The sequence below is a fragment of the Misgurnus anguillicaudatus genome, chromosome 1 (assembly GCF_027580225.2).
Source record: "Misgurnus anguillicaudatus chromosome 1, ASM2758022v2, whole genome shotgun sequence".
Taxonomy (NCBI): Eukaryota; Metazoa; Chordata; class Actinopteri; order Cypriniformes; family Cobitidae; genus Misgurnus; species Misgurnus anguillicaudatus.
Window position 1 is genome coordinate 25,469,312 of NC_073337.2, and position 16,571 is coordinate 25,485,882.

The window sequence follows — 16,571 nt, forward strand, 5'->3', positions numbered from 1 at the left end:
TGCAAGAAACGAACAGACATGAGCCTTCAATGGCTGTCAAAGGACCCAGAAGGAACATATCAAACGGTCACACTTACCCGCTTCATTTGAAGGATTCCTTCTTTTTTCTGTTCCTCTAAAATCTCCATCTTCAGTTCCTCTAGGAAGTCATGGTGGTCTTCATCAAGCCAGCTCCCATCCATCTAAAGGATACGAGACAGATAAGCAGTCCACAAGTTTATTGCCATGCATTCAGGGATGGCATTCTTTGTTAGAGATGCTGACAAAGCTATATTAGAATTTATCTCTTGCACATGCACATTTGTTTGAAACCATCAACAGTGCCTATTAGCTCACCTGTCCTTCAGGTCTGGTGACAAGCAACACTATGGATCTGGAATTTTCATTTGAGAGAAGAGCAACAGCCTCTTCCTTGTCCAGCACGTCATGACCGTTTATCTGGAAGAAACATGGATTCAGAGAGACAATGAATCCCACACAAAGATAATGATAGACTGTCAAGATTTTCATACCGGAAGCACACTTCTTCAAAGACAGAAGTGGAGCAAAATTGCATTTCCTCACACGCGCACCAATGCGCCAGGCCCCCGCCGTGTGATAACAACCTCCAGTCAATTATGCATTTACTACAGGACAGACTTTGCATCGATTACCAAGACTGCCGACTGGGCTGCAGGAGCCGCAGCATTTATAAAAGCATTTTGGCGGCACATACGCCTCAGACACACAATTAACCAGGATCTGACAGGTGTCGTTCATCTTTTCTCCTACAGAGTAATGGTACTGTCACTGAAAGATAATAGGGGTGGGGTGAATGAGACAGGCGCCGGGTGAAGCACTGCATTCATCTCCTTCACTGTTACATCCGCAGATGCCTCATGTCCTTTGTACTGTATCTCTCTCCGTCTTCTTTTGCTCGTAAATTCTCTGAACCTTTAACCCCACGGCCTCCGCTGAATGTCACACGGACTCTGTCAACACGCAGTAAAAGCCAAGGCATTTAAAACTGATATTTAACCACAGTTTATCGCGATGATCTGGTTTTTTAATGGGCGGATGACTTTGTTAGTTCAATTTACATGGCTATAAAGACAGGGACAGATAAAGTCTGAGACCAATTGTGAAAATGCTGCTGTTATGGCCTCTTTCGAAAGTTATATTATTAACTTAAGTTACACAAGTATGTGTAATTGATTATTAAGACACGTTTCAGATTTTGTTTATATGTTTTGTTCATATTCTTTAATGCTCGGAGATGGATGTCACAAAATTGCTTACATATTTACAGATTTATAAATAGTGAGGTCGATTTTTAAAATTATAATCGCAAAATATGTACTGTCAAGTCTCGCCATAGATAGACCACTGACACATGACAAAAAAAGACGTTACACTAGTTAAAACTGCAAATTCCCCTAGATTTAATTATTGTTGGAAAAAACAGTGTAATGCAAGTACAGACATTAACAAAATATATAACAACATTTTAGTGATTTTATGTATATTTTAATGGGGCCGGGGGAAATTTTTCACACCCTGTCAAGATATACCGAAACAAACCAACAAAATCACAAATGTCGCAATGATGATTTTAATACTTCAAAACATTTTGTATAGTCAAAGTTTTAGGTCGTTGTAAAAAGACTGGTAAGACAGAGAGATTGATGCTTTCTTATCCTAAAGAATGTGAAACGTGTATTGTTATATACATATTTGAAGGGTACATGTTTTTGAAATTGAGATTTATTATTTAATCTGAAAGCTGAATAAATAAGCTTTCCAAATAGTAAAATATACAACTATTTAAAAATCTGGAATCTGAGGGTGAAAAATCAAAATATTGAGAAAATCGCCTTTCAAGTTGTCCAAATGAAGTCTTTAGCAACGCATATTACTAATGATAAATCATTTTTAATATATATTTACGGTAAGAAATATCCAAAATATCTTAATGGAACATGATCTTTACTTAATATTCTAATGATTTTTGCCAAAACAATTGATCATTTTGACCCATACAAATATACCTGTGCGACTTTGTGGTTTCAGCATTTTCAATTTTTAAATACATTTTATTATTATCCCAATTGATTTTACAAATCAAAGCTTTATTGTACAGCATATTGCATAATTTTGCAAGTTATCACATTTTCTTCAATATCGTGCAGCCCTACTTTAAATAAAAACTGAAAGATTTCACAGGCGAGTGAGAACAAACACGTGTTCATATCAGTGTTGTTTTCGTCAACGATGACCATAACGAAATTATTTCGTTGACGCACCTTATTTTATGACGCTAACGCGACGATGACTAGCTAAAAATGGCTCTAAGGTGATTAAAACATGACGAGATGCTTTCGAGTTTTCGTTGACGAGACGGAACGAAAATTATTATAAGTCTGACGTTCACAATGAAATTTCATTTCTGCTTATTTTGTGTGAAATCTGTCTGTTTTTAGCTAAAAAGTATCAGCAATGCTGCCGCTTCCTTTCCTTGTTTTGGGTACGCCCACCACTCGGCTGCCGCCATGCTGCGCACGCGCACCAGATTTCACACAAGAAGAACACAACTGCGGCTGTGGCGAGTTCGGGCTTGGTAGTCGGAAACGACGAGATGATGATATCAGTATAATCCATCAGAAAGAAAAACGGAATGCATAGTATTGGGAGACGACGGTAAAAGTGGCCACAAACTAGGTGGGAAGAATACCACCAACCTCAAGCGGCACCTGAAGGCTCATCACACTGTTATTTTTTTAAAGGCAACTAACAAGTCACGCTGTTAACATATCATATACATTCAATTTTACTCGACAATCGGCTTGTGACACATTTCATGGGAAGCTTAAGGTTTTACATGTATCTACTTGTCAAACCTAAGGCGATTTTCAATACTTTTTAACCTAAATTAATTTGTTAAAGACTAAAATTTACTTAAACTTGACTAAAACCTTTTTGCGTTTTCAACCTTTTTGCGTTTTCAAAAGTAAAAAGCATTTTTGTCCAAAAGACTAAGACTAAAACTAATAGGGCTGCCAAAAACAACACTGATTTATATGGGTTTTATGTACCACACCTGTAAAATTCTGTCGCCTTGTCTGATCCGTCCATCCCTTGCGGCAATGCTGTTTGGCTCAACCTATAAACAACAAACGTGACATCAATATGTGAGCTTATTAATAGGACAATTCAATATAAAGTCATTTAAGTTTTGATACAGAACAGAGGGAGGTACTCTGTCCCCCCCTAATAGATGAAATAAACTTACCACAATCCATATCAATATGTATCATGTTCTTTATAAATAGTTTTGGGTACAGATATAGTAGTTAACTTCAAATTTGTAAAACGGCATCCATTGATATAACACAATGCCATTACATCTTTGTGTAAAAGTAAGTCAAAAAATGAAGGCTCATACATCAGGGATGTATAAATTATGACATAATTTTCATATTTGAATGAACTATTCTTTTTATAGACACGTTCTGTATGTTGTTTACTATAATCCATTCCCGTGATGATATGAATGAGAAAATAATCTGTTTTAGGAGCAGTTTCTCCCTGTTTGATGTCAGGTGGTCTGAATTTACATATCTCCAAGCGAGAAATGGTGTAAGAGTCGGCAACATCTGCACAATAATTCTCTTCCTGTCTGTGTCGAAACGCGTTCCCCGTTTCATGCCTTTGTTTGCCAAAGGAGGTGAGTGGAGAAAAAGTGGCATTTTACACTCCCCGGGAAACAAGAGAGGTGCCATTCCCTGCTAATTAAAATCAGCAATTAAAAAGGCCCATCTATATGCTGAATAATTTCCAAATCTCTACTCTTCATGCTTTGCACAGTTCTGGTAGACTTTCGTTTGACATTTGAACTTCGGAAAGGAGAAAATCATCCACAAATTTTCCATATTAAGTCCTTTTGATTTTACTCTGGGAAGCTTTTATCTTTTAATTAATTTTTTGAAAATTTAATTGATGCTAGAAGCGTTCAGTAAGATTTTTTCGATCGCCTGCATCAGATTTTACTCTCAACGCCACATCTTACAGTTGAGACCCATGTTTGATAATGAACAGCTTTTTGCTTACAAAACATCCATTGTACATACATTTGTTTTCCGAGCTTTTCTACAAGTTTAAGTTGATATGATAGGTAATCTCTATTGTTCATAATTGCTCACCTGTCCAACAAAAATGGCCGCATCTTCTTCATCCTCATCGGTGCGGTAACAGAGGGTCAGACCCAGTTTTTCCTGGCTGTTCATTCGACAGAGCTCAACCTCCTGTAACACAAACACACCCAGATATTTCAAACATACTTTGCTGAAAAGTCAAATTGGAAAATTTGTTAGTTAGCAGATATGCAGGTTGGAGGTCACCAGTCCCAGGTCACTCATTTGGCCTCTGTTGAAAAGGAAAACTATGGTTTATGGTCCTGCAAGTCCTGCAGAGGATTATGTCATATGGATCTGTGATATAATAATGTAATCTTTTATGATATACTGTAGGTCTGAGCTGATGCTTAGCGCTGAAAGACATTTATTTGTCAAAAAACAGCAGGTACACTGCCAAAAAAGATTTTCAAGAAAGAATTCTTAGTATTTCTGTCTTGTTTTCAGTCAAAATTATTTAAAAATTCTTAAATTTCACTGTAAAAAAATTCTGTAGAAATGACAGTATTACTGGCATCTAGCTGCCAGTAACTTACTGTAGATTTTACATTTATGTTATTTACTGGCAACAGTTTGTTCAACGTTAAATGACCATGAAACATTTTCAATCTTTATCTTCCACAGTAAGTTACTGGCAACCAGCTGCATAATTACAGCAACTTTTTTACAGTGTACACTGCAAAAAATGATTTTCAAGAAAAAAATTCTTAGTATATTCTAAGTATAAAACTAGACTCATTTTCTTGGATCATTTTGCTCATCAAGAAAAACAGCATCTTAATTTAAGATTTAAGATAATTTTTTGCAGTGTAAGATGCTTTTTTTTATGAGCAAAATGACCCAAGAAAATAAGTCTAGTTTTTAGACCAAAAATATCAAATTTAAGTGATTTTGTGCATAAAACAAGCAAAACAATCTGCCAATGGCAGTTTAATTTCTCTTAAACACTAAAATCAAGAAAAATTCTTGAAAAAATTTGCTTACCGCATTTTTATGCACAAAATTACTTAAATTTGATATATTTTTTTCGTCATTTTGCTCATCAAGAAAAAGCATCTTAATTTAAGAATTTTTAGATATTTTTACTGAAAACAAGACAAAAATACTAAGAATTTTTTTTCTTGATTTTTTTTATTTTTTTCTTGATTTAAAACGAGCAAAAATCTGCCAATGGGGTAAGCTAATTTTTAAGAATGTTTAAGCTTTTTTTGCTTACCAAAATGGCAGATTTTTTTGCTTGTTTTATGCACAAAATCACTTAAATTTGATATTTTTGGTCTAAAAACTACACTTATTTTATTGGGTCTTTTTGCTCACAAAGAAAAAGCATCTTAATTTAAGAATTTTATATATTTTTACTAGGGCCAGGACTCGATAAAAAAATTAATCTAATTAATTAGAGGCTTTGTAATTAATTAATCGAAATTAATCACATTTTAATCGCATATAAATATTTGACCTGAGAACATTGAGAAGTTATTTTTTTACATGGATTTTTAGTATACCATTGAATAATGACTGAATACATAAGCTTAAGCAACAAAATATAGTTTTCATTTTTGACAACCATGCTCTTATTGACGCTTCCATCCGTTTGTTTTTTTACACCAAAATTTTCCATCCACGGGGCCAACCAAATCAGTCTCATCAGCTTCTTCGTTCATGTTCACTGTGGTTTGTTGTCTGAAGTCATGAACGCAAGTTGGTGCTCCAGTATAATCGGTCCACCGAAACTCATACGCGGTGCAAAAATAAGTGTGATTAAAATGCGTAAAAAATGTCTAACGCGTTATTTTTTGTGTAGTTAATTAATCTTAATTAACGAGTTACAGTCCCGGCCCTAATTTTTACTGAAAACAAGACAAAAATACTAAGAAAATGTATTTTTGAAAATCATTTTTGCAGTGCACTGCAAAAATTACTTTCTTAGTTTTTTTGTCTTGTTTTAAGCACAAATATCTAAATATTCTCAAGTCAAAATGCATTTTCTTGATGAGCAAAATAACCTAAGAAAATAAGTCTAGTTATAATACAAAAATATCAAATTTAACTGAATTTGTGGATTAAACAAGCAAAAACTAAAATCTGCCAATAGGGTAAGCCAAACATCTAGAACTTTTTTTTAAACACTTAATTCAAGAAAAATTCAAGAAAAATTTGCTTACCCCATTGACAGATTTTTTTGTTTGTTTTATCCACAAATTCACTTTAATTTGATACATTTTGTCTAAAAACTAGACTTTTTTTCTTAGGTCATTTTGCTCATCAAGAAAAAACATATTGATTTAAGAATTTTTAGATATTTTTACTGAAAACAAGACAAAAATACTTAGTAAGAAAGTCATTTTTGCAGTGTAGCCAAAACCAGGCGTACCGCTTAGACTCGGTTCAGTCAAGCAAAACGACTCATTTACCGGTCGACGGTCCTGACCGAGCACTCGTGTCATACATCAACCAGTCCTCCTTCCCCATTAACCAGATTTACGACAGCGACAATATGACGTTCCAGCTTCTTTTCCAGGAACACATATCCCAAACTGTCAAATATCCTTATTTGGCAAATAATTTCTAAAAATGAGATACCAACACCTTCACGAGAACGTCCACGGTGTGATATAAATAGCTGGACTCCCTCATATTTCAGCCGAACCCGAGTTACTGTCAGTCCACACAATGGGTGCAATTCATCACCACCGGCTTTAATACGGCTTCATATTGATCGTTTAGAAGCTCGACGATACTTCATATTTTCCTCAAGCCTATTGTGTTCACAGGAAGGGATCAACCGATCCGCCAAGCAGAATAATCCTCCACGATCCGCTTTAAACCAGAGCGTCCACCGAAGGCACTGCAAAATTATAGTGATTATTCTACGTACATCACAGATTTAAAGATGTGACGTATTCATATCCCCTCTGAATGTTATTAGTTTGGGCCGGTTATGAAAGATCTTGTGACAGACAGCTGAAGTTATTTCGGATGGAAAGAGCTCGTCCATGCATGAAGCGACGTAGACTAATGCAGATCCCAGAGAGTGAAGCCGTCTATCATTATTTACTCACCCATCAAGTCTTTCCAAACCTGTATATTGTATTTTTTTTCTGTGGGACACTAAGAGGAATACTGAAGGATCCTCACAAATGTGGGCTTGACAGACGTAGTCACTCTAAGCTGTCGTTGTATGCAAAATAGTATGTGAAATGGTATGGAAAAAGAAAGTTTTCGCTGCAATGTTTCACGGTAAAAATAACAACACGAGCATGAGTTTGGAAATATACGAGTGACAGGAAATAACAATGACAAATCCGTAATTAAAATCCCATCGCAAATAGTATCCACTACTTTCGCGAGACGTCTGGCAACAAGCTGTTTGTTTAGCGTCAAGCCATCTTTATTAATGACGAACCATTAAGAGATATACGTGTTTTTCTTACAAGTACTATCAATAAGAGATCCATTAGAGAAGAACATTAGTGATACTAAAGTAAAACTAATTACATCCGTATCTGGCCTCCTGTATCTATCAGTCAGAGTTATAATGGCATCATTTGCGACTACTCCAGCTGTAGCAAAAACCCAAAAATGAAAATGATGTCATTATTTATTCACCCGCATATCATTTCGTGGATCACAAGAGGAAGACTGATTTGCATAAAGAGGATTCACATAAATCTTTTCCATTCCACAGAATGTCATACTACAAAAGGACAAAAAAGGACTATGTCGTTATATAAAAATACTAAGTACTGTTCCACCAAATCTCAAAGATGCTCTATTGGGTTGAGATCTGGTGACTGTGGGGACCATTTTAATACAGTGAACTCATTGAAACCAATTTGAAATGATTCTAGCTTTGTGACATGGTGCATTATCCTGCTTGAAGTAGCCATCAGAGGATGAGTACATGGTGGTCATAAAGGGATGGACATGGTCAGAAACAATGCTCAGGTAGGCCGTGGCATTTAAACAATACCCAATTGGCACTAAGGGGCCTAAAGTGTGCCAAGAAAACATCCCCCACACCATTACACCACCACAACCAGCCTGCAAAGTGGTAACAAGGCATGATGGATCCATGTTCTCATTCTGTTACGCCAAATTCTGATTCTACCATCTGAATGTCTCAACAGAAATCAAGACTAATTTTTCCAGTCTTCAACTGTCCAATTTTGGTGAGCTCGTGCAAATTGTAGCCTCTTTTTCCTATTTGTAGTGGAGATGAGTGGTTCCCGGTGGGTTCTTTTGCTGTTGTAGCCCATCCGCCTCAAGGTTGTGCGTGTTGTGGCTTCACAAATGCTTTGCTGCATACCTCGGTTGTAACGAGTGGTTATTTCAGTCAAAGTTGCTGTTCTATCAGCTTGAATCAGTCGGATCATTCTTCTCTGACCTCTAGCATCAACAAGGCATTTTCGCCCACACTACTGCCACATACTGGATGTTTTTCCCTTTTCACACCATTCTTTGTAAACCCTAGAAATGGTTGTGCGTGAAAATCCCAGTAACTGAGCAGATTGTGAAATACCCAGAACGGCCCGTCTGGCACCAACAACCACGCTCAAAATTGCTTAAATCACCATTCTGACATACAGTTTGGAGTTCAGGAGATTGTCTTGACCAGGACCACACCCCTAAATGCATTGAAGCAACTGCCATGTAATTGGTTGATTAGATAATTGCATTAATGAGAAACTGAACAGGTGTTCCTAATAATCCTTAAGGTGAGTGTAAATTTAACTCTTTCCCTGCCATTTACGAGTTAACACATCAATTAAGAGAAAACGCTTCCATGACAATGATCAGGTTTTATGGCAATCCATATTTCCGCTATTATCCACTAGGTGGGGCTCTTACACAACTTTAAAGCATCCACTGATCGTTAAAGGAACAGTATGTAGGATTGTGGCCAAAACTGGTATTGCAATCACAAAACTTGTGGCTAAAACAGGTACTGCAATCACACAACTGGTGGCCAATACACAAAATGACAACATAAACATCAGTTGAGGGCTGCAACTCCACTTTTTAAATGACAATATCCTGGCCAGACCACTGTTGTGAGTGATATAAGTTTTCAAATGAAAATGATTTCTTAATGTCTAGTGATATAGCAGGGACATTTTATGATTAATTGATATACATTTCTTACATACTGTTACTTTAAATAGTAAAAACTCTGTGTATGTTGTGTATTGCTCTGAATCTGATCTCTTAAAAAATTAAAAAACACCATAATGCTTTGGAACGACCTTAAAGTAAGTAAATATGACAGAAATTTTATTTTTGGGTAAACTATTTCTTTAATAAAAAAGCAATATCCCTTGGACCTTCTTATTTATGAGCTTTAAACTTTGTTGGAACCCATAAAAATATGAACTTGATTATGGTAAGTGGGTCTGCATCTTAACTCATTATGAGCCTGCGGACTTCAACTCACCTCACATTCAAATTCATCGGCCCTTTCCACTTCTGCCTGAGTGCCGGATACGTACTCCGGACAATCGAAATATTCATGATCCACTGTCTGAATGGAATGACAGCTGGGGAAGAAAACGAGAGAAAAACATGATGTACTATATAGTTAAATACGTAAGCACACATTAAACAGACCCCAGAGCCATGCGTTACACCATACCAGAATTTGTTTGTAGTCAAAGGGCGCATGCAATAACAAACAATACTCATTAATCTGTTAACACATTATGTCGGGATACAACTGCAAATGAACCGTTCCAAGATCCCAAGCAATCTGTGCGAAGCCTGGTCGTACGCATACACACGCAAATGAGATGAATCCTTAATTTTGTTTTGCCGTATCCACACACACAAAAGCACACAAGGAGGTAGCTGATCAGATCATCCACAGAAACGCAGCGCTGAAGGTCTGAGTGATTTGTGTTTCATTGGACAATTTGAATTGGATGAGGGGCCATAAAAGAGGGTATAAAACACCAAGAGAAACCTGTGTGCCAGCCTGTTTGATATTTTAGCACTCCATTAGGTTTTAATCACCCTGCATACTACTCATTACAGGAAATGGATAAGGGAAGCCACCGCAATAATTACACATAGGCCCCGACGTGACTTTACGACTGTGATGGGGGATATTTTTCGAAAGGGGAGGGGGTTACGGCCATTGCCGGGTGATGAAGAAAATTTTGCACCAGTGGGATATCTTTGAAATTCAAACCTGAGTGGTTTAGAGAGACTTAGATGTAATGTAGAAGAGTTCAAAGAGAAGATGTGTCAGGGAAAAGGTAGAGTCAAATTGTGCTATTAAATTAGCATTAATAGTAATAACATAGTTATAAAACGGTAATACATATGCCATAATATCTGCATGCGAAATTTAGGCTAAAGTCTCAATCTAATGATGAGATTAGGAGCATTAAAGTTTAATTTCAATCTTGACATGACCTTACTCAGTCAATATTAACTCTTTCCCCGCCATTGACAAGTTTTCTCGTCAATTAAGAGAAAATATTTTCCTGCCAATGACACTTCCCTGGCAAGTTTTTACGGTAATCTAGGGCCCTATAATTTCCGCGATCACGGAATCGCGGACGGAATCGTGGAATTGGCTAATTAACACGGAATCTAGTATTAACGCGGAATTTTGCGGAATTTTACATATTTTGAATAAAATTATGTTTTTGTGTGGGAGACGAACGTATGTCTGGGGGAAATGCAGACCGGGGGAAGTAAATCTGGGCGACACGCCCCCTCCCGTCGTTTCAGACCCCCTCCAAAACACTGAAACCATGGCGAAGCGGCTCTCCACGACTCTGCTTTCGTCGGCGAAAAAAATAAGAAATTCGACGCTAAGCACTTAGTTCCGAGCAGGTCTCACATGACTTTTATGTGACTGGAGAACTGTTAGTTTGGAAGTTTTGTCAACACTCTGTTCACGGTGAGCGCAAAGATACATGCACTCTCTCATCCACGTCTGCCTAACTGTACCTCTCTCACATGCACGCGCTCACGCATCTGTCCGAAGTCCGAACACAAATCCTCATATATTTGTTCAGTTGTATGCATTTCAAGCGAGCTGAGGCAAACTAACTATCCCTCGCATTTAAAATATAATCATCTGCATCATGGCGCCGCTCTCTGTCTCTCTTTCGCTCGCACGTGCAAAGAGCTGCGTGCTCATGCTGTCCGAAGTCAGATCACTATCCTGTGTATGTTTGTAAAGTTATATGCATTTCAAGCGATTGTGTATAAAATATGGATCGCGTTCCGCTGGATTGATGTGTTTAAGGCACTTCTGAAGACACCACTGCTTTGACACCTTGTTGTAGCCTTCTGCAACAACACAATGCATTGAATTGAGTTGTGTTTGTGTGTGTGTGCGCGCGCGCGTGTGTGCGTGTGTATGTGCGTGTGTAAATGCATCTTTTATAGTCATTAAGTAATCCTGTTATCCAGTTTTTCCCCAAATCATTTACATTTTAATAATTAACATTAAAGGCACACTCTTTTTATGACTAAAATAACAGTAAAGGGTAAAAAATATAATTGCCAAAAATTAAAACGGATAAAACGGAATTTGCAAACATTTAAACGGAGAAAACGGAATTTGGGTAAAAATTAAATGGAATTTGGGAAAAAATAAAACGGATTTTATAGGGCCCTAGTAATCTGTAATTCATCTATTATTTACTAGATGGCTCTTATCCAATTTATAAAAAAACTGACGCAAAAACTAATTTAATACTTTTGTAAACTCCGTGTATGTTTTGATAATCGTTCTGAATCTGATCTCTAACAAAATTCCTTTACAAAAATGCAATTTTTTCAGCTTTTTGCTCAAAATTTAGTATTTTTTGAGAAACCTACCCATATTTAAGAGGTTATACAAAGAGAACAAAGAGAACAAAATACGATGAAATGTTTTTTTCTCGTTTTGTTTGTTTCAAAGCACAGCGTCTGTTCTTATATTTGATATATTTGTATGTTTATATATTTATGGAAGAAATTTTTGCTGGAAGACATTTTGTAAAACTTTTGTGAAAATCACATTTTTAAAAAAAGGCTGGCAGGGAATGATTTAAAGATAGGGCTGTCAAAAGATTAATCGCGTTTAATCGCATCCAGAATAAAAGTTTGTGTTTACATAACATTTTTGTGTGTACCTTGTATAATTATTATTTATACATAAAAACACACAGAATCATGTATATATTTAAGAAAAATTGGTTTTATATATATATATATATATATATATATATATATATATATATATATATATATATATATATATATATATATATATATATATATATATATGAAATATTTATATTTTTATATAATATAAATTTTATAAATATATATACAGTATATAAATGCAAATATTTCTTAAAAATATACATGAATGTGTGCGTATTATTATATACATAATATTTACACACAGTACACACACATGTTATGTAAACACAAACTTTTATTTTGGATGCGATTAATCGCTTAAGTTAAAGGTATCAAGGTTATATTTCCAAAAAATGTTCTTTACCTTATCTAGGATGATTTTGTGTTGAAAATAGTAAATACATTTTTTTTTATACCTGTCAGACAGCAGGAAGGGACAGATGTCCGGCACAGGTGGGGTACTGGGTCTCATTTTGGCCAGAGCCATGATGTGTTCGAAGGTGATGTCTGTTTGAGTGCATACGTCCACCACACAGACTTCCTGTAGGTTGCTCTGGTTTCGGGACGGGTGACCCCGCCTCAGCACCTGCACCACTATTGGGTCCTTCCGCATGGCTTCCACTGCCCCTTCATGTCCGGACTTTGAGAAGTCACGCCCATTCACCTGAACAGAACAAAGGCCAAAACCCCAAATTGAAGAATTATTTAGTAATCTAAATGAAACTGTGGATCATAAGATTAGCACAATACATCTCATGGCATATCATAAATGTGAGCCTGTCGGTGAAGTCCAGGCTAAAGTCTCAATTTCATTTTGAGATTAGGTGCATCAAAGTTTAATTGTATTTATTGATTTTAATCGTTGACATGACCTTATTCAGTCAATATTAAATATTAAATTTACAAAGAATTTTCTTGTACATTTTATGTAGAAAAAACAGTAAATCACAATAAAAATTATTTTAGCTGAGCTTTCACAGACTGGGTTGCAAATTTTAAAGCTCTTGTAAAATAATTTGCCTTGCATTTAAAAATATAGTGCATCATTTTTGCATTCATTTTTTAGTAAGTTTTAAGCAATTTATGCAAAACGTTTTTGAATGGTTAACATAAGCCCAATGTATTTTAATGTTTTATTCTAAGACATAAAACACACCAGTAATACCCCACTCATGACTTTTTAAAGCTTTAAAGTGTCTAAAGTGAACTAAATTGACCTATACTTGGATAAGTCATTTTAAAATGAACTTGAACCAGGTAACAAGTAAAACCATTAACTTTTCTTTGCAAATAAACATTTAAACACTAATGCATACAGTCAGTTACCTAAAATTAAATGCTATGACTGGGTTTGTTCTGCATTATCCAATAATTATCAATTTCTCTCTAAAACGGCTTATTTCATTGTTAATTAATTATCTTGTCTTTACTGATTCATTGTCTTTTTTCTTTTGTTAAAAAAAGTGTGACAGATGTTTCTGCTGTTGATGCTACTTAATTGTTTTCATTTCCCGTCATAAGCAATCTGGCGTATGCTACTTATATTAATACCTGCGTTCGTCTCATAGTGACAATTAACCTAATGATGAACATAACGGTCATCTGCTGACTTCACAGGAAAAACTTTCTTTCTATATCTCTCAAATTTCCACCTGTCAAGTTATTTTTTCAACACATTCAAGAGTGAAGAAGCCATAATGAAAGTGGTTGCAGTGGTTCTTCTATTTGACACGTGTTCTGGACTGCTGTGAAAAACCTTGAAAGCACCTTTATTTATTTTTAAGAGTGAGTGTCCCGCAAATTTCTGAGTTCACCTACAAAAATATGTCATCCCTGCGGCACTCTATAACAATAGGCTACACAAAGTGCGTGAATATATGGTATTAGAAAAATATGGTATAGATAAATTACATTTGGATAAATATAAACAAAAATTCCAAAAATATATACATTTCCCTGACTTCCAATGTCTGGCATAGACCTTTAAAATTCAGTGATATTCCATGACTTTTGCGAAAAAAATATAAATTTCCCCGACTTTTAATGTCTGGAACAGACCTTTTAAAATCCAGTGATATTCCATGACTTGGACAAACAAAATATGAATTTTCCTGACTTTCAATTTCTGGAACAGACCTTTTAAAATTCCATGATATTCCATGACTTGTGCGGAAAAAAACGATTCCCTTGACTTTCAATGTCTGGAACAGACCTTGTAAAATTCCGTGATATTCCATGACTTTGGCAAAAAAATATAAATTACCCTGACTTTCAATGTCTGGAACAGGGCTGGGTTCCCCGAAACCTTCTTAGCTCTACGTCGTTCTTAAGTTGTACCTTAAGCTGTACCTTATCGTTAATACGTGTTTCCCGAAACGTTCTTAGTTACGTATCACTTCTGTAAGTCGTTCGTTCGGAAGGTTGGTCTGGAGCACCCTTAGCTATACCTTATCCCACTTGACTCCGCTAGGGGCCATCACTGTGATAAAAGCTTGTTTATATTGCAGTCTATATAACTAAATATCTGTTAAAAAAAGTTGAAGTACACTCCGTGTTAAATTAGGCATTTTTTATTTAAAGAATAAAACATTCACATAATTAGACATTATTACACTGATGGTTGTTAGATTTTTAATATTTTTTCCAAAGGAACATCAGCTTTAAACTATTATTACAGGCTAAAGAAACTATTAAAAAAACATTTTGGGTGAAGGAGTTGGTGAAACTATGGCAGGTAGCTATACAGCGAATCTTACTTAGTGCATTTCAAATCCGTTATATCTTTAGTTTACCGGCTATTTTAGCTGCAATAAAACAAATCAAGTAAAATCGCATGCCACGGGAGCACATTCATCACAAAATCATAATTGTTGATTTTCCTAAATATTATTATTGATGTTAGGTCGACTTTGCATCGAAGTTTTTAATGTTAGGCAGCTGCATGCCATATTCTTTATAAACATTCAAAAGAAACTGCTACACTTGATTATTGCTTGTATAAGGTAAACAAATTTCAACATTAAAACTAATCAAAGCTAAAATCTAAAGCAATCATAATATATATTTATATATCACATATTTTATGTTATACAGTATTTACGATAAACAGACAGGCGCGGCTCCAGAAATGCGTCCATTAAGCATTATATCCGCATTGTAAACCGCTTGCGCATCCACTGTCCAAGCACATAAACGCGTGAACTAATGAACAACAATTTGTTTTTATATATTTTAAGTGTAATGCCAAGCCAGGTGACTTGCACGACCCACCTTATTCCCCTGTGCAACGCATTTATTGGGAAATTATCCTTTAAAGTGAAGGAATAATGGATGCATTGGAGCAGTTTATGCATTATACTTTTGGACATGAAGTTGCGAGTTTTGCATGGGTTTGATATAAAATAAAATATACAAGGTTTATATTTAGTTGTTTGCAATTTGAAATATTTTTACCAGATATTCCTAATAAATGTATCTTGAACTATTTCTGAAATGTTTATTTAATAAATAACACCGCTCTCTCATAACGCAGCGAAGTACCTATTACATAAAGTGAACAATTGATTGTCGAGCAATCGATATCAACCTATTCAGCACCATCGCCATGGACAGCACCTGGTAACGTCGTACGTAAGAAAGTATACCTTAAGAAACCCGCTAAGGTACAGTTCGGGAAACACGCCTAGAAAAGGTAAACCTGTAGATAAGGTTTAACTTAAGAGTCTTCGTAGCGCGCTAAGAAAGAACGTTGTCGGGAAACGCAGCCCAGACCTTTTAAAATTCCGTGATATTCCATGACTTGGACAAAAAATATAAATTTTCCTGACTTTCAATGTCTAGAATAGAAAATATATAAATTTTCTTGACTTCCAATGTCTGAAATAAACCTTTTAAAATTCCACAATATTCCATGACTTGGGAGAAAAAAATATAAATTTCCCCGACTTTCAATGTCTGAAACAGACCTTTTAAAATCCAGTGATATTCCATGACTTGGACAAAAAATATAAATTTCCCTGACTTTCAATGTCTAGAATAGAAAAAATATAAATTTTCTTGACTTCCAATGTCTGAAATAAACCTTTTAAAATTCCATGATATTGCATGACTTGGACAAAAAATAAATTCTCCTGACTTTCAATGTCTGAAATAAAACTTTTAAAATTCCACAATATTCCATGACCCGTGGGAACCCTGTGCACATGACACCTGTCAAAACCACCCAATCAGAACTCATTCACCCGCAACAGCAGGTTC

The 16,571-nt window shown here is 35.7% G+C and overlaps 1 protein-coding gene across 5 annotated transcripts in view; it reads right to left on the minus strand.

Annotated features, from left to right (window-relative positions):
• The window catches only part of pdzrn4 (PDZ domain containing ring finger 4), a 90,167-nt gene that overhangs the window by 2,292 nt on the left and 71,304 nt on the right, over positions 1-16,571 (minus strand). For all 5 annotated transcript variants that reach the window (XM_055191431.2, XM_073868736.1, XM_055191430.2 and 2 more), the window contains 6 exons: positions 12,731-12,978; positions 9,604-9,706; positions 4,179-4,280; positions 3,077-3,139; positions 337-438; positions 78-182 (listed from right to left, as the gene is read on the minus strand). In XM_055191431.2, the coding sequence (XP_055047406.2) occupies positions 78-182; positions 337-438; positions 3,077-3,139; positions 4,179-4,280; positions 9,604-9,706; positions 12,731-12,927 (672 nt within the window). In that variant the 5' untranslated portion in view covers positions 12,928-12,978. The remainder of the gene's footprint in view (positions 1-77; positions 183-336; positions 439-3,076; positions 3,140-4,178; positions 4,281-9,603; positions 9,707-12,730; positions 12,979-16,571) is intronic.